The following is a 24,092-nucleotide window of genomic DNA, read 5'->3' as shown; positions in this document are numbered from 1 at the left end:
ATTGACTGGCTGGCATTACCAAGCCCAGTGTGGCCATGCTGAGTTAGCCTTCTTGTCTTTTCTCTCTCTCTCCCGCCCTCCCTTCTCCTTCCCCTGCCCTTTGCTCCTCTTCCTCCTCCTTCTGTACTAATAGGAGAGAAAGCTTCATTATGAGGTGAACAGGTACAATGCTGTTGACTCTTCAGTCTCATGGACTTCTCCAGTAGAGAGTTTCTCATTGCGCGCCTGGGTGGCTCAGTCATTAAGCGTCTGCCTTCGGCTCGGGTCGTGATCCCAGGGTTCTGGGATCGAGCCCCGCATCGAGCTCCCTGCTCAGCGGAAAAGCCTGCTTCTCCCTCTCCCACTCCCCCTGCTTGTGTTCCTGCTTTCGCTGTCTGTCTCTCTCTGTCAAATAAATAAAATCTTTCAAAAAAAAAAAAAGTTTCTCATTGGCAGAGACTTGGACCAAGTGGTCCAGCCTTAGCAGATCATGTCACTCTGTTCTTCATTGGATTTCTGGACCACTTGGGTGTTAACAGCAGCAACATTGGTAAAACTCTAGGTATTTTTCTCTTCCCTTCCATTCTTCTGTGGTAGGTTGGAGCTCAGATTTGTGCCCCAGGAGCAAAACTTCAGGCAAGGAAGAGAGTAATAAGTCTTAGGTCTTTGTTCTCCTCCTCCTCCTGTGTTACTTGGTCTAATTATCATTATATTTTTTTAAAAATTTTATTTAGAGAGAGAGCGTGTGCATGTGTGCACGTAAGCAGGGGGAGGGTCAGAGGGAGAGAGAATCCCAAGCAGACGCTGTGCTGAGCGGGGAGCCCCATGCAGGGCCCTGTCTCACAACCCTGAGATCATGACCTGGCTGACATCAAGAGTTGGAGGTATATGGGGCGCCTGGGTGACCCAGTTGGTTAAGTGTCTGCCTTCTGCTCAGGTCATGATCCCAGGGTCCTGGGATCGAGCCCCACATCAGGCTCCCTGCTCAGCGGGGAGCCTGCTTCTCCCTCTGCCTGTTCTGCCTGCCACTCCCCCTGCTTGTGCGTGCTCTCTGACAAATAAAATCTTAAAAAAAAAAAGAGTCAAGGCTTAATACACTGAGCCACCCAGGTGCCCTTCTTCATCATCATCATCATCATCATCATCATCATCATCATCATCATCATTTAGATCCCGTTATCGTTCTAACTGCTTCAGCCATAAGTGTCCTTGGGATTAATCCCAGCTTTGCAGTTGCTGATAGCTAAGCAATTGGCACCAAAATTCCACTGAGTGAAGTCCTCTCACCCTGGTTCTGGGTACTTTGCAAGAGTGTAGCAGCCCTAGAGCTACATGTTTGTGGGATAAAACTAGGAAAGGTAGCAAAGTAGAGCTTTTCAGGGAGGTATAGGGCTTTCTTACTAACTCTGTGCCTTGAAATCACTTACCTGCCTCTTTTTTCTCCATTGTTTAACTTTATCTAGTGACTACTTATGTACAGAGAAGGTTATTTTCTAGATAAGACTGTCAGACTAGGACTGGATGTTGGCCCTTCTTGGTTCTGCCAGATCCCTTCCAAACCTTTTCCTCTGTGGTAAAAAAGGAAGGGATAGGCCAAACTCTGACCAAGGAGTCCAGAATCAGTGTTTGTCTTCTCAACTGAAAGCATACTGATTTTCTCAGTGAGAATCAGTCATTCTGTACTTGCATGTGTGCACTTGCAGGAGGGTGTGGTGGTGGTGGGGCCGCTCAGGGGTTTGGGAGGAGCCAAGTAATTTGAGATGCTAATTAAAATTCCTTGAAGGTCTAGGTAATTGAACATTAAACCTTGCTGTGAGCCCAACTTTGCTCTTGCTTTAGAAATCACATAGAAAGAATATATTTGTATAGCACATTATGGTCCATTTGATTTAGCTTATCACATCGAATTTTTTCATAAGACTTTTTTTTTTTTAAGATTTTGTTTATTTGAGAAAGAGCGAGAGTGAGAGAGAGCACAAGTGGAGGGGAGGACCAGAGGAAGAGGGAGAAGCAGACTTCCCGCTGAGCAGGAAGCTTGATGAGGGCTTAATCCCAGGATGCTGGGATCACGACCAGAGCCAAAGGCAGACGCTTAACAGACTGAGCTACCCAGGCGCCCGCAAGACTTTTTTGATGATGTAGGCTCCACAATGTGGGGCTTGAACCGACAATCCTGAGATCAAGACTTGAGCTGAGATCAAGAATCAGATGCTTAACCGACCCAGCCACCCAGGGGCCCCTACATAAGCCTTCTTTTTTTTTTTTTTTTTAAGATTTTACTTATTTGAGAGAGAGAGCACCAGCATGGGAGGATGCGTTGGGGGGAGAAGGAGAAGCAGACTCCCTGATGAGCAGGGAGCCTGATGCCGGACTCCATTCCAGGACCCTGGGATCATGACCTGAGCCAAAGTCAGGCACTTAACAACTGAGCCACTCAGGTGCCCCTGTAAGGCTTCTAATATAGGTTCATTTTTTAGTTAAGCATAGAGAACAGTTTGCCTGATCTAACAGATTTGAACCCAGGTCTTCTGATTTTTAAATAGCTCAGCATGTTGACTCCTGGCTAAAAGGTTGTAAGATATAAAAGGTTAGACCTTGGGGTGCCTGGGTGGCTCAGTCGGTTAAGCGTCTGCCTTCAGCTCAAGTCATCATCCCAGGGTCCTGGGATAAAGCCTTGCATTGGGCTCTCCGCTCATTGGGGAGCCTGCTTTTCCTCTCCCTCTGCCTGCTGCTCTGCCTAGTGCTCGCTCGCTCTATCAAATAAATAAAATCTTTTAAAAAAAATAAAAGGTTAGACCTTTTTTCCTTTGTTGATGGACACCTTAAATTTTATAGTAAGTCAGTAGCCGTTTTAATCATAAATCTGGGTTATCCTGGCTTATTGTTCCTTGGAATCTTTAGCTTGGGATTCCAGTACTAATTTACCTCGTTTTTTACCCAGCTGAAGTTGATCTAATTGAAGATGAAGCATCTATAAAGGGTGTAGATTATTGGGCTTTTCTGGTTTTCCAATTTTCTGGGTCATTTTATGCAGCAGATCTTCCTAACAGCTAGATGACATTTCCATTGCCTCCTATTTTGGGAAGAGGAATGAAAACCATCTGTTCCCCATTTTTTGCTACCCTGACTCAATATAGGGAAGGAAATTTTGCTGCTCTGCTTATCGGTAACAGAAATATTTGGTCTGTGGCCTCTGTACGACTAAGGGCTATTGTTACAACCTTTCCTCTGAGCCCAGCTATATTCTGAAATTCCAAGGGCCCTTGATTATTTGTCTTAAACAATCATAATTAGAGCTTCACCTTATTGCCCTTAATCCCATGTGTTGCTGCCTCATCAATAATCCAGTGTATACATACACTGGAACTGGGATCTTCCTGCTCAGGTGTTATTGAAGATCCATCCCATTAGGCTCCTCTTTTTAATTTTCTTTAATGTGGCTAATCTTTATTCTCTTTGAATTCGTTAGAATTAGATTGAAGGTATATATCAGTAGTCTTTGAAGATAAAAGTCAGCATTTTCCAATATGAAGGGTGGGGGGACAGTCTGTCTTCCTGAGTGGTCATGTGTCTCCAGTGTGATCACTGATGAAGGTTATGGGGATGGCAAACCCTTGAGAATTGATTTAACCTTTCAGAGTAGATTTTCTACAGATATATTCCTTTAGTCACTTTGTAAACATATTTATCTTTCCTAAATTTAAATGGATAAAAGTCATAATACTTATGAGATTGAATCACACACTTATCTTACACATCTGCCCTGATTAAATATTTGGTAAGTAAAACTCACTTTAGTAAGTAAGTAAACGCCAACAAATTCCTGTTGAGTTTACAGCAGAAATCAAGATGAGGAGGTAGGGATGCAGAATCTTCATAATTTTGACATTGTATTTTCTCATCCTTAGCTGCTTTATCTCCATAGATCAACTCTTTACCTTTTTTCTGAAATAATTAATAGAGAAGTAAAGCACCATAGATATGCTCTGAAAGTTCTTACCTTTTTAGCTGTCCAGGAAAAATTATTAATCAAGCCCTAGACTCTCCAATGAGTCCTAGGTATTTCTTACGCCCTTTCTCTTTCAGCCATGGTATCAAATGAGACCCTCTTGACTCTTGATGGTTAGATGTATCAAGAACAGATATATTTCCTGGAAAACAATATGAAGAATTGAGTAAGAAAAGGGACTAGAACAGGAATGGAATATGCATAAGGGTTCTGTGAGTATGGAGGAAGAAGAGGAAGGGATATTTAAAATCCCTATCCGAAAGGATTTAGTATCACAGAGCAAGAGGCAGGAGCTCATTGTCAGGTTTAGTTGGACTCAAACCCCAATTGTTTCAGTGTGCTTGATAGAAATTGTGGGCACTAGTGTGTGTGTGTACACTTCTGATTGTGTTTTGTTTATTCTTTTAACAGCATCAGGAATCAAGAGATCCATGGCATCTGAGGTGAGTTTGATACTGATACCGTATTTCTGAAACTTTAATTCTGGGATAGAAGGATACCTGTTTATGACATCTTTATTTTCCCCCTACTTGGATCTTGGAAGCTAGGCGGGATTCTTACATCTCTTTGGTAAGCTAGAGATTATACATCTGCTTTTTTTTTTTTTTAATATTTATTTATTTGTCAGAGAGAGAGAGCACAAGCAGGGGGAGCGGCAGGCAGAGGGAGAAGCAGGCTCCCTGCTGAGCAAGGAGCCCAATGCGGGACTCGGTCCCAGGACCCTGGATCATGACCTGAGCCGAAGGGCAGATGCTTAACCGACTGAGCCACCCGGGTGTCCCTATATGACTACTTTTGTTGTAGTTTATTATAGATATTAATAGGTTTGATTATTATAATAAATCAATAGTAATTGATTGAACATTTTTTTAATGTATCAAATGTAGTGTACCAAAGAGTAAATAATTTAAGTATCCTTTATTCTTATTTAATCCGGTAAACACTCCTGTGAGCTAAGTACCATTGCTATCCATGTTTTACAGATAAGTAGAGTGAGGATTAGAGGTTCTGCAACTTGCCCAAGGTCACACAATTAATAAGGCTGGGATTAAAACCCACACAATCTGGCACTAAAGCCCACTCTTTGGTTTTGCTGTTACTGCCTCCTGGTTGCATAGCTTCAGTGAATTTGAAGAACTTCTTTTAACCAAACAGATGATGTTAGTTTTCTAAGTTTTTCTTTTCTGTGCAGAATATCTTCCATTTGCTTAACTTTCTTCTTCTTCAGTATTTCCCAAGCCTTTTCTTATTTCTTGCCTTTCTACGGGGTTTTGTGACAGGGTTTCAGAATGCAGGCCCCCTTTGGCCTGGGATTTTAGGTTTTTCTCTTAGAACCTCTTCTAAGATCTTTGAGATGATATAGTAAGGGTTTTCTGACATTTAAGGGCCTTAGCAAGAAGAGTAGAACTTGGATATCAGGCCCTAAGATCATGCACTCTATTTACACTGGCTTTTTTGCCTCTGGCTTATTAACTTAATGAGTACTGACATCATGAAGAATACCTTTGCGTCTTTTGTGCTTCATCTTGATGTGGGGAATAGCCTTCTAAGCTCCGCTCTACTGGTATTACTCCTACCTTATTTCAGGGGCAATCCTGTGGGTGGAAAACAAAGCCATATCATGTTCCCAGGAATCTCTTCAAGACACCAAGGGCTTTTCTTTTATCTCAGAGGACTCATCTTATTGCCTCAGCTTTTTAATTCCCGGGCTTGCAGTACTTGTATTTGCGAGCGGCTAGATCATTTTTACTGGTGAATGCACTTTGAGCAGGTAGTGTTCATGTCAGGTTGAAGGTTAGAGGGGTAGAAGTTTCTGAAGAAAGCTGGTGAAAAAAGAAGGGGTCTGTGGAACTACTTTTAACCTGTCTTGCTTTTGTGAACTAGGTTTGTTCTTTTTTGTGGAGCAGCTGTTTCATAGTTCTCTTGTTTCTACTTTTCCTTAATGTAACTCATTTTTTTATGTCCTTTTTTTTTAGGATCAAAAGTGAAATATGTGTCCCTTGGAATTTTCTGTGTTCTTTTAGCCAGTTAATTCATTGGGAAACAACACTAAAGATGTGTGGGTCTTGTGAAGATTTTATAAAATGTTCTTAACCTAGAACGGGTGGGTTGAGTGTTCAGTTTGTTTTAATGTACCGTCACGGTAGCTGTATGGTGTATACATGGGGATCATGTGCTAATTTTGACTCTTCTTTTTCCAGGTGCCTTATGCCTCTGGCATGCCCATCAAGAAAATAGGCCACCGAGGTGTTGATTCCTCAGGAGAGACGACATATAAAAAGGTGTGTCTGGGTGGAACCCTTTCATTTTACTCCAGGAGGGGATAGTTCTGTCCCCTTGGTATTATTCTCCACATTTTGTCTCATTTATTGATATCCTAAGCCTTTGCACAAGAACTATCATAAAACTTGAACTTTAGAGTTTACTTTCAGTTCTGGACCACTTTGGGAGGTGCTCAGGCTTTCCAAGGGACAGTGTTCAACCTTTCCATTGAGCGTCTATACCTTGTTTGATACAGGGTGTGAAGATTTCTTGGATTCCTGTTTCTGGCCCACATAAATTCTTGTGTGTGTTCTCTGCCTTTTTTGCACTGTCAGGGGCCTGACCCTCTCTGGGAATGGGCTCAAGGCCCTTGTCAATTCAATAGATATTTATTGAGCTCTATTTATATGCTGAACATTGAGACAAAAAGATTAGTTTCTAGGCCTATTGGAGAGGCATACACTTCAAAATCTAGTTTTATATATATATAATTTGGAGGGGGGTAATCTCTAGCAGGGCACCTGGCTGGCTCAGTCAGGAGAGCATGCGACTCTTGATCTCGAGGTCGTGAATTTGAGCCACACATTGGGCATGGAGCCTACTTAAAATAAATAAAATAATTTCTGCCCCTAATATGGGGCTCAAACTCATGACCCTGAGATCAAGAGTCATATGCTTTACTGACTGAGCCAGCCAGGTACCCCTCTAGTTATCATTTTAGTGCCTAATGAGTACTGAGTAGAAATATAAGTAATTTAATAGTTGGTGAGAGTTGGGGATGAGGGAAATCATTAGAACAAAACTGTCCAGTAGAACTTTCTACAGTGATTGAAATGTGCTATAATCTGTGTTATCCAATAGTAGCTACTAGTCATACTTGAATGTGGCTGGTAAGACTGAAAAGGCAAATTTTCAGTTTTTATTTTAATGAACTTAAATAGCCATCTGTGGCCAGTGGTTAGTGTATTGCATAGCACAGATCTAGATGATGTGATATTTTCCCATATGATTGTAAGAGTGAGGCTTTTGAATTTGTGTTTTAACCATAGTGTGATAATTTTAAATCTAAACACTTCTCTCAGAAATAATTTGAGTCTTTCATGCTTTCTTCTTCAATTAGGAACTTTTTTTGCCACCCTGTCGTCCTTGGGACACCAGTCAGGCTTTCCCTTAAAGGACTGAAGCTTCTGTAGCCAGGTAGTCCCATCAGAATATCAGTAAATTTTAGTTACATTCTGTATTTCTTGAATAAAATGTTTGGAGAGACCCAGATACTCTGCACACAGGAATCTTTGGAATGAGACTTAAGATTGTTCTCTCAGTACAGCATATTTTCCAAATGTTGATATGGAGAGCGGCTTCCAACTATAGATATGGATAGGCAGGAACACCTTGCCTAGCTGAGGCTGACTCAGACAGTCCTGCCTTTGCTACTGTGTATCTTCATACCCTTCCAACCTTCACCAGGCTTAACTGCCATGTAAAGCAAGAGGATGGAGGAATTGGATCGCCCTAACTTGGTCTGAAGTACTAGAAGGGCATTTGCTTTTGAGTGCTGCTTCTGGCTTTTCCCTCCTGAGTTTTTATTGTTCTGATCAGATTTAATACTGGAAACTTTCCTCTCGTTTCTCTTCTATTTCTCAGACAACCTCATCTGCCTTGAAAGGTGCCATCCAATTAGGCATTACTCACACTGTGGGAAGCCTGAGTACCAAACCAGAGCGTGATGTCCTCATGCAAGACTTCTATGTGGTGGAAAGTATCTTCTTCCCCAGGTACAGAGGTTAATGTTCAGGGGAATGTCCTGGAAAGTGTGGCTTTTTCATACCAACCTCAGGCCAGTTTTAGAGGTTCAGGTCTAATTTAGGCATGTGCCCAATGTCCATTCCTTAACTTGATCTTGGGGTGATATGGGAATAGAGAATTCGGAGAGCAGATGCTGTCCTTTGAATGCTTCCGTGAGCCTCCGGCCTGTGGAGTGAGCCCTAAAAAGCAATTCAGTGCAGTAGGTAGGGGTAGTGTGATCTCCTGTGCCATGTCTTAATCCCCATGTAGTGGCTTTGTCCCACTAAGTAACTGACTCATCTGATCCCTCTGGTTCTCTCAGAAGGGATGTACTGACCTGCCTTTGGGTTACTCTGAGTGTCTGCCCAGGGTGGACTCCCTGGGTGACAGGTACTGATAAATTACAGCTTTTTCTATTTTAACCCCACAGTGAAGGGAGCAACTTGACCCCTGCTCATCACTACAATGACTTTCGGTTCAAGACCTATGCACCTGTTGCCTTCCGTTACTTTCGGGAGTTATTTGGTATCCGGCCTGATGATTACTTGGTAAGCTTCTGGTTCCCCCAGTATCAGAGGGATCCTCCCAAAAGAAGACTCTCTTCACAGTCTTGCTCTAATTTTCCTTTAGAACAGAATTGCATCTGTACTTAATTTCTGGTTGGACAGGCCCTGGTATTTCTGAACTTCTTGCTCTCTTCTTTCTGGGCCTCAGTACTCCCTCTGCAGTGAGCCACTGATTGAACTCTGCAACTCTGGGGCTAGCGGTTCCCTCTTCTACGTGTCCAGCGACGATGAATTCATCATTAAAACGGTCCAGCACAAAGAGGCAGAGTTTCTGCAGAAGCTGCTTCCAGGATACTACATGGTGAGGGAAGAGGAGCACTGGTCACCTCTGCTGCCCACTCCACTCCTGGACAAGGCTGGGGGGCTCTCATGGGGCGCCTGGGTGGCTCAGTCAGTTAAGCGTCTGCCTTCAGCTCAGATCATGGTCTCAGAGGTCCTGGGATCGAGTCCTGCGTTAGGCTCCCTGCTCAGCGGGGAGCCTGCTTCTCCCTCTCCCCATCCCCAGCTTGTGCTCTCTCTCGCTATCCATCTCAAATAAATAAAATCTTTAAAAAAGAAAAAAGAGACTGGGGGGCTCTCTTCTGCAGGTCAACACAATGTCAGCACTTAGGTCTTAAAGATGTAGTTCATTTTGGGGCTTTTTGCCCCATCTCTCTTGCCTCTCTGGGGCTAAAAGGGGTTTTGGTTATCTGTCTTCTTTTTTTTTTTTTTTTTAAGATTTTATTTATTTATTTGACAGAGACATAGCGAGAGAGGGAACACAAGCAGGGGGAGTGGGAGAGGGAGAAGCAGGATTCCCACTGAGCAGGGAACCCGATGTGGGGCTCGATCCCAGGACTCTGGGTCATGACCTGAGCTGAAGGCAGACGCTTAATGACTGAGCCACCCAGGCAGCCCCCTATCTGTCCTATTTTAAGTGTTATTTGACTTAGACTGTCCTACCCCAAGTTGAAATTCAGTGATAATTTTGTTTTCTGTTCTTAGTCCTCCTACACTAGGGAATGAGGTTGGTTACTTCTCTTGATAGTACTCTACTCCATCTTACTCTGACTGATGGCTCTCAGAGCTTCTGGAGAAGTTAGTTTTGCTTTGCATCACACCCACAAGAATATACTATACTAAGGGCTTAGAGTTAAGACTTTTTCAACATGATCTTTTCTTAAACCTCTCTAAAAGAATATACCCATCATATATTGAGTATCCTGACTGATTACTGTATTGGAGGGTCTGTGGCTCAGCTTGGTGTGATCTGATTACTGAAGATAGATGTATTGGGAAATTGTAAACAAATATTATGTGGGCTTATGGGCAGATAGATTGTACCTGAATCCCATATAGCAGACAAAGAAGGTGGGTGGCAACTTTTACCCTTAAGTTTCACTGAAAATCAACTGACTTGCGCTCCTGCTTCTTTTTACTTTTGTGCCCTCAGAACCTCAACCAGAATCCTCGAACTTTGCTGCCTAAATTCTATGGACTGTACTGTGTGCAGGCAGGTGGTAAGAACATTCGAATTGTGGTGATGAACAATCTCTTACCACGGTCAGTCAAGATGCACATCAAATATGACCTCAAGGGCTCTACCTACAAACGGCGGGCTTCCCAAAAAGAGCGAGAGAAGCCTCTCCCCACCTTTAAAGACCTGGACTTCTTACAAGATATTCCAGATGGTCTTTTTTTGGATGCTGACATGTACAATGCTCTATGTAAGACCCTACAGCGTGACTGTTTGGTGAGTTTATCATATTTCCTTCCCTCTCAGATACCAAAAATCTCAGCCACTAAAACAGCTTATTGTTCTTAGGGTTCAAATCTGTATGAGATGGGACTCAGTTCCTTAGCTCTGTATGTCCCAGATTTTATTTAAAATAACTTTTACATTAGGTTATTGCTGAGCCTTTATATTTTTACATCCCGTTTATCCTCCCCCACCTGGCTTCATTTTCTTTACTTCTCCTAGGCCTCATGATCCTACAGTTTCCTTATTTTCATACCAGCACCATCATTCCTCAGATCTTGGTCCTGCCTGCCAGATTCAAATTTATATCTTGGAAGCTGAGTGCTGCTGAAGGAAATCACACACCTGTGTCTATTCTACCAACATCTCTACAGGTTGACGCTGTCCAGCCTCAGTATTTTTCACCAGTCCACTTCCTGTTCCTCTCAGCACAGGTGTCACATGATTGGCATTCTCTCCAAACCATTTTCTAACTTTTAATCCCCCAGCCTTGTTTCTCAACAGACTACCTCACTCTTCTATTCCATACCACCCCCTTGTCCTGCTCCCAGCCCCAGTTTATAAACATGTCTACACTTACCCATCTTTAATCTCCTTTCTGCCCGATTTGGTGGCTTATTCCAGGTCAGTCATTTCTCAGGACTGTTTCTTTACGGTTCTGTTTCACATCTTGCTTCCTTTCCCTCCCCTGGCTTCAGCCTCTACCAACTGTTTTCTTTCTGCATGCAAGCCAGCTTTCATCTCTTCCATCTTAAGGTTAGGAGGATTTTTTCTTTTTTTTTTTTTTTTTTAAGATTTTATTTATTTGACAGAGCACTAGCAGGGGGAGCAGCAGGCAGAGGGAGAGGGAGAAGCAGGCTCCCCGCAGAGCAAGGAGCCCAGTGCAGGGCTCGTTCCCAGGACCCTGGGATCATGACCTGAGCCGAAGGCAGACACTTAACCAACTGAGCCACCCAGGTGCCCCTGGAGTATTTCTTTTTTTTTACTTCCATTGTCTCCATGTAATAATGCTTCCATTTTTCCTTTTCATTTATCTTCTCCTATTCCTTTTTTTTTTTTTTAAGATTTTATTTATTTGACAGAGAGAGAGACAGCGAGAGAGGGAACACAAGCAGGGGGAGTGGGAGAGGGAGAGGCAGGCTTCCCACAGAGCAGGGAGCCCGATGTAGGGCTGGATCCCAGGACCCTGGGATCATGACCTGAGCCAAAGGCAGACGCTTAACGACTGAGCCACCCAGGCGCCCCTATCTTTTCCTATTCCTGCCTCAACCCACTGTCATGGCTTTTGCTCTCACCCCTTCAGTTGAACTACTCTCCCTACTGCCCACCTGGGATGCCACGTAGAGAATATTTCTCAGTCCTTCCTTGCATTTTCTGCTGCTTGAAAGTTGGCTATTTCCATTTTCTTAACGTACCTTCTTTTGGATTTTGTGACACCTTTTCCTACTGATTTTTTTGCATCTCTTACTGTTTTTTTTTCAACTGCTATTGTAGGATCGTCTTCCTCTACTCACTCCATAACATTGTCCATCCTTGTCCTTTGCTTACTCTGCATCTACTTGTAGGGTAATGCTTATTTTAGTTTGGCTCCTTTGGTTGAAAGGACTGGACACAGTAGAATAGAGAGTTGTTTTAAGAAACTATACATAAGAATCACTCCTGTGCTTTCTTCATCCCTTTCTCCACCAACCTAGCAAAACACCCTTGGTTGAGCTGCATCACCAAAGTGGGCTACTGGAACTGGTGAGAGTATACCCTTTTGCACCCTGTTCTGGGATGGAAAGGGGGTTGAGAACTATAGGATATAATCCAGGCTCCTTGGTGTGCCTGGGTGGTTCAGTTGGTTAAGCATCTGCCTTTGGCTTAGGTCATGATCACAGAGTCCTGGGATCAAGCCCCACAACGAGCTCTCTGCTCAGCAGGGAACCTGGTTCTGCCCCTACCCCCGACTTGTGTGCATGCATGCGCGTGCGCACACTCTCTCTCTCTCCCTCTGTGTCAAATAAATAAAATCTTCAAAAAAAAAAAGAATCCGGGCTCCTTAATATGATATATCAGGCCTGTCATTATTTTGCTTCTATCAGCCTCTGTAATCTGCCACACCTGTCCTTTGCATTTTCTGTTTTAGCAGTATGAAATTATACCTCCCTGCACATAATGTGCTGTTTGTTTCATGCTTCCAGGCGTTGGAGTATTCCTTCCTTTATTTGTTTGGACTTATTTTCTAATTTATTCTTCATAAACTTATTTACATATCACTTCCTGACCTCCTCCATACTATCAATCATGTAAGCACTTCTGTTGTTGCATGTATTAGGCTGTATTGGATTTATTTTTACATTTGTTTTCTTTCCTAAATGATAATATTGTTGAGAACAGAAACTTTCTTGAGTATCTTTGTATCCCCATAAACAGGCACAACAGGTGGTAGGGCTTCAGTAAATACTGAACTGAATCAAAGCTGGTCATATAAAGTCCTGCAACACATATACTCCATCATGAAATGTACTTTTACCAGACGTTCCTTGTGGATTCTTTACAGCACAAATATGTATTCCACGTTCCCTTGAGAACATAATGCTCTTTTCACAAATAGAAGGAAAAAACAAACAGAGGGTGTTGTGGGCTAGGCAGTGGCCTAATATGTATTTACTCAAATAGAAGAAAGCTGAGTGAATAGAAATAATGAGTGACTAGAGGAGGTTAATACATTCTTCTCCAGGGAGTAGGAGGAGCAAAGGATAAGCCTATAGTTAACCCTGGAGGTCAAGAATAATTGAATCTTGGGGCACCTGGGTAGCTCAGTTGGGGGAATGTGCAACTCTTGATCTTGTGGTTGTGAGTTCAAACCCCACGTTGGATATAGAGATTACTTGAAATTTAAAAAAAAAATTTTTTTTTAAGATTTTATGTATTTATTTTGAGAGAGATACAGAGATAGCGAGAGAGCTCGAGTAGGAAGGAGAGGGAGAAGCAGGCTCCCTGTTGAGCAAGGAGCCCGACGTGGGGCTCGATCCCAGGACCCTGGCAAAGGCAGACGTTCAACCGACTGAGCCACCCACTTGCCCCTAGGGATTACTTGAAAATAAAATCTTTAGGGGCCCCTGGGTGGCGTAGTCAGTTGAGCATCCGACTCTTGGTTTTCTCAGGTTGTGATCTCAAGGTCGTGAGAATGAGCCCTGCATCGGCTCCACCTTGAGCGTGGAGTCTGCTAAAGTTTTTCTCTCCCTCTGCCCCTCCCCCTCCCTATGTGCCCCTCTCTCTGTCTCTCTCTCAAATAAATCTTTAAAAAAATAAAATCATAGGGCGCCTGGGTGGCTCAGTTGGTTAAGCGACTGCCTTCAGCTCAGGTCATGATCCTGGAGTCCCGGGATCGAGTCCCGCATCGGGCTCCCTGCTCGGCAGGGAGTCTGCTTCTCCCTCTGACCCTCCCCCCTCTCATGCTCTCTCTCTATCTCATTCTCTCTCAAATGAATAAATAAAATCTTTAAAAAAATAAAAAAATAAAAAAAAAATAAATAAATAAATAAATAAAAAAATAAAATCATAAAAAAAAATGAGGGCACCTGGGTGGCTCATTCGGTTAAGCGTCTGCCTTCGGTTCAGGCCATGATCCCAGAGTCCCAGGATTGAGCCCCGCATTGGGCTCCTTGCTCAGCGGGGATTCTGCTCCCTCTGACCCTCCCCCCTCCCATGCTCTCTCTCTCTCAAATAAATAAAATCTTTTTAAAAAATTTAAAAATAAAAATAGGGGGCGCCTGGGTGGCTCAGTCGTTAGGCGTCCGCCTTTGGCTCAGGTCATGATCCCCCAGGGTCCTGGGATCGAGCCCCGCATCAGGCTCCCTGCTCAGCGGGAAGCCTGCTTCTCCCTCTCCCACTTCCCCTGCTTGTGTTCCATCACTGTGTCTCTCTCAGTCAAGTAAATAAATAAAATCTTAAAATAAATAAAAATTAAAAAATAATTGAATTAGGAAAGCTGTGAGATCCTGAAATGATCCTCATACCTCCCAAGGCTCAGAATATGGTTTGTTTTTTTCCTTTCATTAGGTGCTGCAGAGCTTCAAGATAATGGACTATAGCCTCTTGATGTCGATCCATAACATAGATCATGCACAACGAGAGCCTTTAGGCAGTGAAGCACAATCCTCAGCTGACACTCGCAGACCAGCCCCCCAAAAGGCTCTCTATTCCACGGCTATGGAATCTATCCAGGGCGAGGCTCGGCGAGGTGGCACCATGGAGACTGATGACCAGTGAGTGGGCTCAGGGGCACCAGGAAGGAGAGCATAGACACGGCATTTTTTTTTTCTTGAGGAAAGGATGCAGCTCCTGGCATCAGAGTAGCCCCGATTCAGCAGTTAAGTTGACAGTATTAACACTTACAGAACTATAGAACAAGCCGCCTTAAGAATGTAAGAGGAAAGGAAGAGGGCTTAAGTTGGGGATCTGTAGTACATCTGGGAAGGAGAACTATTTAAAATTAAAACATCTTTCAAAAAGAATATATTCAGAGTTTTAGACACGTCTGCATATTCTATTAGAACTTCACCAAAAGTAATTTACTATAGGCAGCTTTATGGAAGGAGTCTTTCTTACCATCATGGATCTATCTATCAAGGAATTGTATTTACTGAAGCATCATAAATGTCTTGTAAGTGGTTTCATTTTTAAGGTAGCCTTTACTGTGACTCTAAAGAAGAGTGTCCTAGTGGGTGTGAATTAGAATATGAGAGTACTGAGGAAGTTCAGAGTTATCTGAGCGTTTCCAGTGTCGCTGAGTGTGACTTTAGATTTTTTGGTGGAATTGGGGTCGGAGAGGCAGGCAAGTGAGACTTGGAGAGAAAGAGGTTATAATACATACTCCAGAGTGGCTCTTGGAGTTGGAGGAAGGTTTTCACTCTTCCCCAGTTTATGGAAGATGGGACAGTTACGGTTAGGTCTCAGTTCCCTGTCCTGATCTGACTCAAGGTTAGGAGAAACCCTTGTGCTAGGCCAGAGATTTTCTTACTGTTTTCTTCTTGTCTTCCGGAACAGTATGGGTGGCATCCCTGCCCGCAATAGTAAAGGGGAAAGGCTGCTGCTTTATATTGGGATCATTGACATTCTCCAATCTTACAGGTGAGGAGCATATGGATCCCAAATGAGGGGGCAGAGTGGTTGTGGATAACCATTCACATTTCTCCTTTAGATGGGTTTGTCACTCTTCCTGAAACAGGAACAGAGTTGCATTCTAGCTGCTTACCTCATCGGGTTTCAGATGGTGGTTTATTTCGTTGATTTTGCCTGTCTCCTTGACTTCGTTACACTGCCACCTTCCCAAACGTAACGTATACCTCTGTGGAGAGCTGAGTCAGTTCTCAGAAGCACCAGGGTAGAATACACCATCTCTCTGGCTCTTTGTGAAAAACCTGGGAGATGAGTCATATTCCACATTGGGAAACAGCTGGAAACATGTGCCTCTTTTCCTCGGAGGAAAAACAAGAGGATCACTGTGTCCTATGCTAACTATTAACCTATGGAACTGAGGCAGTGAAGTGATAGGGAGGAGCTGGAAATGCTAGATCCCAGTTTTACCCCTGTAAACAGGTTTCAGCTACTAATGACTGGACAGTCCTTGGTTGACTGTTTCAGAGTATTATCATCCAGTTTTAACTCCCCTGTTCCAGGCATGTGCATCTATCCCATCATTTCTCCTTTTGCGATAAATGTTCTTGTCCCTGACTTGCCAGGGACATACTAAGTTCCTTTTTTCCATGGGGGAGGTAATTAACTTCCCTAGAAATAGCTTTGATCTCCATCCTGAACGAGCACTACTGTGTCTGTTCTTTGGAAAGCCAGTTTAATAGAGGGAGTGCTTTCCCAGCTTCTTTAACTTCATAAAAGAGAAAACTGTCATTCATTAAAAATTCTGTGACTATGTGACACTCATTTTTCTTGGCAGGTTTGTTAAGAAGTTGGAGCACTCTTGGAAAGCCCTGGTACACGATGGGGTGAGTAGCAGTTTGCTAGAGGCTCTCCTCCTGCCTCCTTCAGTTCTGATTTGCCCCCTCAATTTCTTCTTTCTTTCTTATTTCATTTGTGGGTTCTACCCTTCTGCTAGGGTCTCAGCCTAGAGGCAAATGGCCCTTGGACTAAATAGTGATCCTCTGGCTGGGCCTCCCCCTCTTTAACTCTGCAGCCATCTCTTCTGCTCTGCAGGACACTGTATCGGTGCATCGCCCAGGCTTCTATGCTGAACGGTTCCAGCGCTTCATGTGCAACACAGTGTTCAAGAAGATACCCCGTAAGTGGCTTCTACCAGACGACCCCCCAATGACTCCCTTACTCCAGGAGATGGGTGGGCAAGACACCTCTGTCAGGGAACTGCCAAAACCTCTTCTGCTCTACCCACATCCCGTGAGAGCTGCTGCCTGTCTTTATGTCAGTCATTCTGTCTGTCCCAGTGGTTTCCGAGTTGCTGCTTTTCCCCTGGCTCTCCCTTCGTGTGTCATTGAGGTGAGGGGCATTTCTGGGAAATTGGTGGGATTGGGGGAGGGGGGAGGAAAGTGTCATTGTGGGAGTAGGATCCTATGGCATAGGCTGAGATAGAGCCAGACTTACAGACAGATAGGTGAGGATGTTACCAGTGTTCTGTTTTCTCTTCATATCCCCAGTGCCAAGGACTTCTCAGACTAGGATCACAGGGTTGGAGAAGCATATACTGATTTCTGCTTAGCAGTCGTTCTTACTCTCTTCCCTCAACTTTCTTGGTTGGAAGGTGCCAGTATTCTTCTTTCCCAGCCTTCCAGTGGTGCTGCCACTGGCAAATTTCCAGCTCCTCCTTCCCGCCGCCTCATCATAGGCCTCCATCGCCCCTCGGTGCGGCAGAGGGGACTTAGGCATGCCAGACAGTCTTAAGAAACGTGAGGAAATCCCCTCAAAATCTTTTCAGCGTGACATATAAGCAAGTGTAAAGTATCACGGTGCTGTGTGCATGAGTGCTACAAGGATGCAGAGTGAAAGGGTCCTCTTCGTCCGCTTGAACTGGAGGATGCTATTAAAGAACAAGGGAGTGACGGAATGGAGGACATCTCATCCGGTGGAAGCAAAGCCATGGAGGTTGCGTGTAGCAGGGGCAAGATATGTATGTGTCTGCTTTCCTCTAGGTTCTCTGCTTTCCAAAGTGAGGTGAACTGAGATGCACACCCTCTCCTCTGAAAGAGTAGTTCGTAGAGCCTGTCTTTGTTGACATTAGTCCTTCTTCCCGCTTTGCAGAGCACCTTTGGGTTTGTGTTGGGGATGCTAGTGATTTGTATCTATGTCTTGGTGACGGTTTCTCAGGTGGGTGCTAAGTAGGCTTTCTCTTTCCCTTTTGAAGTGAAGCCCTCTCCTTCCAAAAAGTTTCGGTCTGGCTCATCTTTCTCTCGGCGAGCAGGCCCCAGCGGCAACTCCTGCATTACTTATCAGACATCGGTCTCTGGGGAGCACAAGGCACAAGTGACAACCAAGGCGGAAGTGGAGCCAGGTCAGCGCCAGGGCTGGGGTTCCCATGTGATTGGGCACTCCCTCCCTTCCTTCTGAGCCCTATCTTATCTGCCTAGGATCTCTACTCCCTGTTCCTATTCAGGAAAAGCCAGGTTGCTACATTTTTTCCCCCTGTATTTCCCCCACCCCATTTTGTCTTCTTTTTTATTTATTGATTTTCTTCCCTTTTCTTTTTTCCAGGCGTCCACTTCGGTCGTCCTGATGTTTTACCTCAGACTCCACCTTTGGAGAAAATCAGTGAGGTCTCGACTATTCCTGACCCCTATTTCTCACCTGTAGTTGGAGAGACTTTGCAAATGCAAACTACAAGGTTGGTTCCTTGGCCCCTTTCTTCATATAATCTTTTCATCTCTCTCTCTTCAGGTCCTTGGGAACCTCCATAATTTTGTTTTTTTCAAGAGATCATTGTTTGTCTTTTGCTCTTCACTAGATTTTTCCAGGTTTACTTTCCTTTAGCTCATCTTTAGTGATTTGGAGAAGTGTGTCAACATCTCTGCATCTTTAGGGGGTGTGCAGACTATTTTGATAGTCAAAATACGCCCCAGCTAACGTTTTATCTCCTGGTGAGTTAGGTGAGAATTCTCAGCTTACTTCGTAAGCCTGGAAAGATTCCTGGGCAGTGAAGAAAATGAACAGTCAATCTTGTAAAAGGATCCATTCTAAAGATTGTGATTTAATTTTGTTACATGGTGTGTTGAGTATCTATTCCATCATAATAAATTAACCCAAAACTTAGTGGATTAAAATAACAAACACGTATCATAGTTTCTGTGGGTCAGGAATGTGGGTACAACTTAGCTGGGTCCTCTGGCTCAAGGTCTTTTGAGGTGTTAGCCAGGGCCTCCCATCTCTTCTGAAGGTTCAGCTGAGAGGCTTCACTTCTAAGCTCATTTATATGCTTATTGGCAGGATTCAGTTCCTTGTGGGTTGCTGGACAGAGGGCCTTAGTTCCTTGCTGGCAGTTGGCTGGGGGCCTCCCTTGGTTCTTTGCCACATGAGCCTCTCCTTAGGACAACTCAAAACATCGCAACTGGCTTCCCTCGGAGTGAGCAATTGAGAGTGCATGCACCTATGCAGAATTCATAATCTTTTTGTGACCTAACCTCAGAATTGACATCCTGTCACCAGTACTGCATTCTAGTCACTAAATCGAGCCCACACTCACAAAGAAGGGATTCCACAAAGGTGTGAATACCAGGATGCAGAACTCATTGGGAGCCACCTCAAAAGTGACCTATTTCACAGTCCATCTTCTGGCCCCCAATGATTCCTACCCCTCTCTCTGCGAAATGCATTCATTTGCTCCCATGGTCTTCAAAAGTCTCATCCCATTGCAGCAGCAGCTTAAATTCCAGAATTTTGTCATCTCAATTAGGTCTTGGTTTGGAGGAGCTCCCCAGGTATTATTCCATGAGTACAGTTGCTCTGTCTTTGGACTTGTGAAACTAAAGAGAGCTGTTTTCTCCCTACACACCCAGCAGTGGTGAGGCAGTAAGTAGCCAACCACTGAACACAGTCCTGTGCAGAAAGAGTGAGGGAGGCACAGAGCTGTCACTGGTGCAGAGCTAGGCCCAAATCCAGCAACTGTTGGAGTTGCTTTGATCAGGGGAAAAGCTTGGGAGTAATTCTCCATGACTCTCGACTCCACCCTTTGAAATAGTGGTTTTGCTTTTTGGGTCTTCCTTTTTCATGAAAGCTAGCATGTGTTTACAGCTGAGTAGTTTACTCAGCCTGCTTCCTGCCAGTACAATTTTGGGGTCCAGCGGTTTCTTCATTTTGCACTGTGTCTGTCCCTTTCAGTCTAAGCTGTGAATGTTTCTGCTGTTATAATGCCCTCAAAGATTTTGTGGGCCTCCCGTGAGTCTCACTGGAATTCAGTCCCCTCAACAAAAGCCACACCCACAGATACCTTCTTCCTAAGCCCTGTGCTTCTTTTTTTTTTTTTTTTTTAAAGATTTTATTTATTTATTTGAGAGAGAGAGAACGAGAGACAGAGAGCATGAGAGGGAGGAGGGTCAGAGGGAGAAGCAGACTCCCCGCCGAGCAGGGAGCCTGATGTGGGACTCGATCCCGGGACTCCAGGACCATGACCTGAGCCGAAGGCAGTCGCTAAGCCCTGTGCTTCTTAGAGATCCTGTTAAGTTGAGAGGATCTGGGTGACATTAATCTTTTTGAATGGCCTTTTGTATGATCGAATAGTACTCTAAGGAACCAACTTTGATTTTTCGGAAGTCTTAAAAAAATATTTTACAGTCATAACTTGGCTTTGTCTCTAGACCACATTTTCCTGGCAGTGCCCAGGTTTTATGCTTGCTCACAAACTGTTTCTTAATTTTATAGCATTGTTTGCTATCTGCTGGAGGGCCTCAGAATTTTCAAAACCATCAAGTCCTGGCAAGTCCTTTTATTTAATAGTCCTTCCCTTAATTTTTTTCTTCTCATTTTACTATAAGCATTAAGAAGGAACCAGGTGGCACCTTTAGCACTTTGTTTAGAATTCTCCTTAGGTAGATCACCCAATTCGTTAGACACATATTCTGCTTTTCACTTAACTGCATATGACATTGTTGCAAAACTTTGTTCCACTGCATTACAGGGATCCCCTTTCCTTCAGTTTCCCGTAAGATTTTTCTCACTTGCCTTTGAGCCCACACTGGCAACTCCCTCATTCAAGTCTAAATTCTACAGTATATTCATGGCACTTTTAAACTTTCACTAAAATGCTGCTTAAAGCCCACTTCCCTCTTCCAAAGCCACTTCCACTTTTCAGTTTTTTATTTATTTTTATTTTTAATTTTTTATTATTATTACTTTTTAAAGATTTTATTTATTTGAGAGAGAGAATGAGAGAGGGAGAGAGCACATGAGAGGGGGGAGGGTCAGAGGGAGAAGCAGACTCCCCGCTGAGCAGGGAGCCCGATGCAGGACTCAATCCCGGGACTCCAGGATCATGACCTGAGCCGAAGGCAGTCGCTTAACCAACTGAGCCACCCAGGCGCCCCCCACTTTTTAGTTTTTTAAAAAGTTCAGTAGCACTTTACTTCCAGGTACAAAAATTTATATTATTGTATAACAAATTACCCCCAGCGTGGCAGCTAAAAACTACAAACATTTATTATCTCAGATTTTATGTAGCTTAAATATCTAGGAGTGACTTAGCTGGGTGCCGCTGGCTCAGGGTCTCTCAGGAGGTTACAGTGAAGCTGTTAGTCAGGGAAGTAGTCTCATCTGGAGGCTCACCCCGGGGGAGGATCGACTTCCAAGCTCACTTATGTGGTTGTTGGCAAAATTCGGTTCCTTGCAGGCTGTTGGCCAGTGGTCCTCCGTCATTTACTTGTCACATGCTTTCTCCATGTGGCAGCTAGCTTCCCTCAGAGCAAACAGTTAGAGAGAGAGCTTGAGCCCAAGAAGAAGCTAGGTAGGGTCTTTTTTTTTTTTTTAAAGATTTTTTTTTTTAAATTTTATTTATTTGACATAGAGAGACAGAGAGAGAGAGGGAGCACAAGCAGGGGGAGTAGGAGAGGGAGCAGCAGGCTTCCTGCTGAGCAGGGAGCCCGATGTGGGGCTCGATCCCAGGACCCTGGGATAATGACCTGAGCTGAAGGCGGATGCTTAACCGTCTCAGCCACCCAGGCACCCCTAGATAGGGTCTTTTTGTAACCTAATCTCAGAATTGATGTTCCATCACCTGGCCTGCATTCTGTCCTCTGGAAGAGAGTCATTAAATCCAGACCGCATTCAAGAGGAGAGAATTACACAATGGCACAAATATCAGGCAGCAGTGATCACTGAGTGCCTACCACACCTGGGAATTGAGGACAGAAGGGGAGGGTATTAGGAAATATTTTTGTAGTACTCAAGAAGCTAAATAGTTGATTAAATTAACTATTAATTAAAACAACATGCTTCTAAGTCTGGTAGTTTCTTAGCCTCTTCTTTCTGACAGAGACAGCGAGAGAGGGAACACAAGCCTGGGGAGTGGGAGAGGGAGAAGCAGGCCTCCCGCAGAGCAGGGATCCCGATGCGGGGCCCAGGACCCTGAGATCATGACCTGAGCTGAAGGCAGACGCTTAACGACTGAGCCACCCAGGCGCCCCAGCCTCTTCTTTCTGAATCCTAAGTTGATCCTGAAGTGAAATATGGAGAAGCAGTACGATATCTGACTTGAGAGGATTGTCCTTTCTCTTCTTTATCTTCTAATTCTTCTCTCTGCCTCCATTTTTTTTTTCTCCTGTTAGTTCAACCCTCTTGGAAAAGCCTGAAGTTGCAGAGTCAGAGTTCACCCATGTGAGTGTCTGGGATGTGGGGGAGGTGAATGCTTTTATTTGAAGAGTATAAAGAGGATCACTGATGGAGTGGAACAGGGAGTTAATTTGCAAGGTTAGAGGGACTGGGTGCCCTTTTAATCTTGCCTTTTTAAATTTTGTGGGGACCTTGTACTTGGAAGCAGAGGATGAAGTAGAAGAAAACTTAACTGCCAGTCAGGCTGAAATAAACTTGAATTCCATTCCTGCCTCCTCATTTCATACTCCACATCCTTAACTTTACACCCTTTCTCTTTCCCTTTCCAGTGAGCAGAAAAACTCGGAAGACCTGGAACAAGATTCTACCAGCTTGGTGATCCCAAGAAGCCAGCCCTTGCCCCAGCAATGCTGAGTTTTCTTCTTCGTGGTCATCACAAAAGGAGTATAATGGAGGCGAGGGGAGCTCTCGGTCTCCTTTCTGAAGAAGAACCTCTTCTCCTTCCCCTTCCTGACGAATGGGCATTGGTGCCTTGGACAGTTGAGGACAGCAGTATCTTCTCCACTTCTGAGTTAGGGGGCATGACTTTTCAAATGGCCAGCCTTGGCTTCCACAACGGAATTGTTTTCAAGCCCCCATTCTTCCTGCTGGAAGTGGGGTTGCTGGACTTGGTGGTTTTCTTCCTCTTCACCTACCTTTCACCGGGAGCTGGACTCTTAACTTCCTCAGGACAGACTGGCTGGCACATTATCTCCACCTTCGCGCTTTCTCTGGAAGAAGACCCTTGTAATCTTTGTAAAGGTTTTGGGGAGTCAGGGTGTTAAGCCAACTCCCATCTTCCTTTTTTTTCCTTAAAAAAAGGAAAAGAAAAACTAGCACACAGCACACAGTTTGAAGCCAGACAGTGTCAGATCAAAACTGCATCAGTGTCGGGAGAGATGCCTGTTTGTGAGGTTCCCTCAGAAGAGCCCCCTGGTGTTTGAGAAATGGAACTATGGAACTGCTTTGCCAGGAACAGCTCCTCTTTAACTCCTCTCTTGATGAATTTCTTAAGGCTGAAGGAATGGAGAGAGCGGGACATGGGGTAATCTTTACCCCTTTTGTTGAAACAGTAGAGCAGTCATGGGACCAGAAGATCAGAGCCCTTGCTAGGCGAGATCCTGCTTACTGCCAGGCCATCACAATTATTACTGTTTTGCAATTGGAAATGTATTCTGCTTGTTTTTCTAAATATGAAGACTTAATCAAATGAATTTGGATCCTTCTCAAAGGGAGGTTTCTTCCTTGCTCTTCCCACCTTTTCTGACAGCGTTGGAAGGAGGAGCTGAGGTGCAGAGGGGACACCTGTGTCCGTTTAACAGGCAATCTGTATCTATGAGGCTAGAGAATATTCGCTTAGACGCACGGGGAGCCAGCAGATTCTTGCCTAGGTGAGGTCATTGCTGTGCCACATGCCCTGCTCCCTCTCATGCAGAGAACTCAGAAATGGGAGCTGTGTAATCCGTCTGTCCCCCGTCTCCCAAGAGTTGCGGTTCCCCACCTGATCCTCCTTCTGTCTGGGGACTAAGGAGGCATCTCAGGCAGATTGTTGAATACTGTCCCGTCTCCATCCCGCCTGACCTTGATAGTAGGTTAGCCCGTCCCCCAAGTAACTGTCTATATTAGACACCCCCAGCCAGTTTCTGGCTGCCTGTCTTTGCTGCCATGTTCTTTTTTACAAGAAGGAAAGAAACAAGTCTTGCTATTTTTTTTTCATAATTTACTATTTATGATGTATTTAAGTGTTTTATTCAGGACAGAGTTCTGTAGGGAGTGGGAGGGAATATTTGAGGGAGGCTGGGTCTTAGGGAAGGGAATGGGGGGGAATCAACATTTTTATGAAGTGTCACTATTTGCCTCCACTTTGTATTGTTCAGCAATGGCAAATGCAATATAAAAGTGATAAATATCTGGTTTTAATGTATTAAACTTTCATCAGTTATTTAGA

At 44.2% G+C, this 24,092-nt stretch overlaps 1 protein-coding gene across 5 annotated transcripts in view; it reads left to right on the top strand.

The window, feature by feature from the left end:
• Positions 1 to 24,092, top strand: part of PIP5K1A (phosphatidylinositol-4-phosphate 5-kinase type 1 alpha) — a 38,689-nt gene extending 14,597 nt beyond the window's left edge. For 2 of the 5 annotated variants that reach the window (XM_036118698.2, XM_036118700.2), the window contains 14 exons: positions 4,400 to 4,431; positions 6,190 to 6,270; positions 7,895 to 8,025; positions 8,466 to 8,583; positions 8,750 to 8,902; positions 10,034 to 10,333; positions 14,387 to 14,592; positions 15,374 to 15,457; positions 16,281 to 16,329; positions 16,538 to 16,622; positions 17,697 to 17,843; positions 18,044 to 18,173; positions 22,102 to 22,150; positions 22,435 to 24,092. In XM_036118698.2, coding sequence (XP_035974591.1) covers positions 4,400 to 4,431; positions 6,190 to 6,270; positions 7,895 to 8,025; positions 8,466 to 8,583; positions 8,750 to 8,902; positions 10,034 to 10,333; positions 14,387 to 14,592; positions 15,374 to 15,457; positions 16,281 to 16,329; positions 16,538 to 16,622; positions 17,697 to 17,843; positions 18,044 to 18,173; positions 22,102 to 22,150; positions 22,435 to 22,437 — 1,568 coding nt within the window. In that variant the 3' untranslated portion in view covers positions 22,438 to 24,092. The remainder of the gene's footprint in view (positions 1 to 4,399; positions 4,432 to 6,189; positions 6,271 to 7,894; positions 8,026 to 8,465; positions 8,584 to 8,749; positions 8,903 to 10,033; positions 10,334 to 14,386; positions 14,593 to 15,373; positions 15,458 to 16,280; positions 16,330 to 16,537; positions 16,623 to 17,696; positions 17,844 to 18,043; positions 18,174 to 22,101; positions 22,151 to 22,434) is intronic. The other 3 variants (XM_078072454.1, XM_078072453.1, XM_078072455.1) reach the window with 3 other exon arrangements.

Source organism: Halichoerus grypus, chromosome 5 (genome assembly GCF_964656455.1).
Source record: "Halichoerus grypus chromosome 5, mHalGry1.hap1.1, whole genome shotgun sequence".
In the NCBI taxonomy this organism is placed as follows: domain Eukaryota; kingdom Metazoa; phylum Chordata; class Mammalia; order Carnivora; family Phocidae; genus Halichoerus; species Halichoerus grypus.
This window is presented reverse-complemented; position numbering and strand designations above follow the sequence as displayed.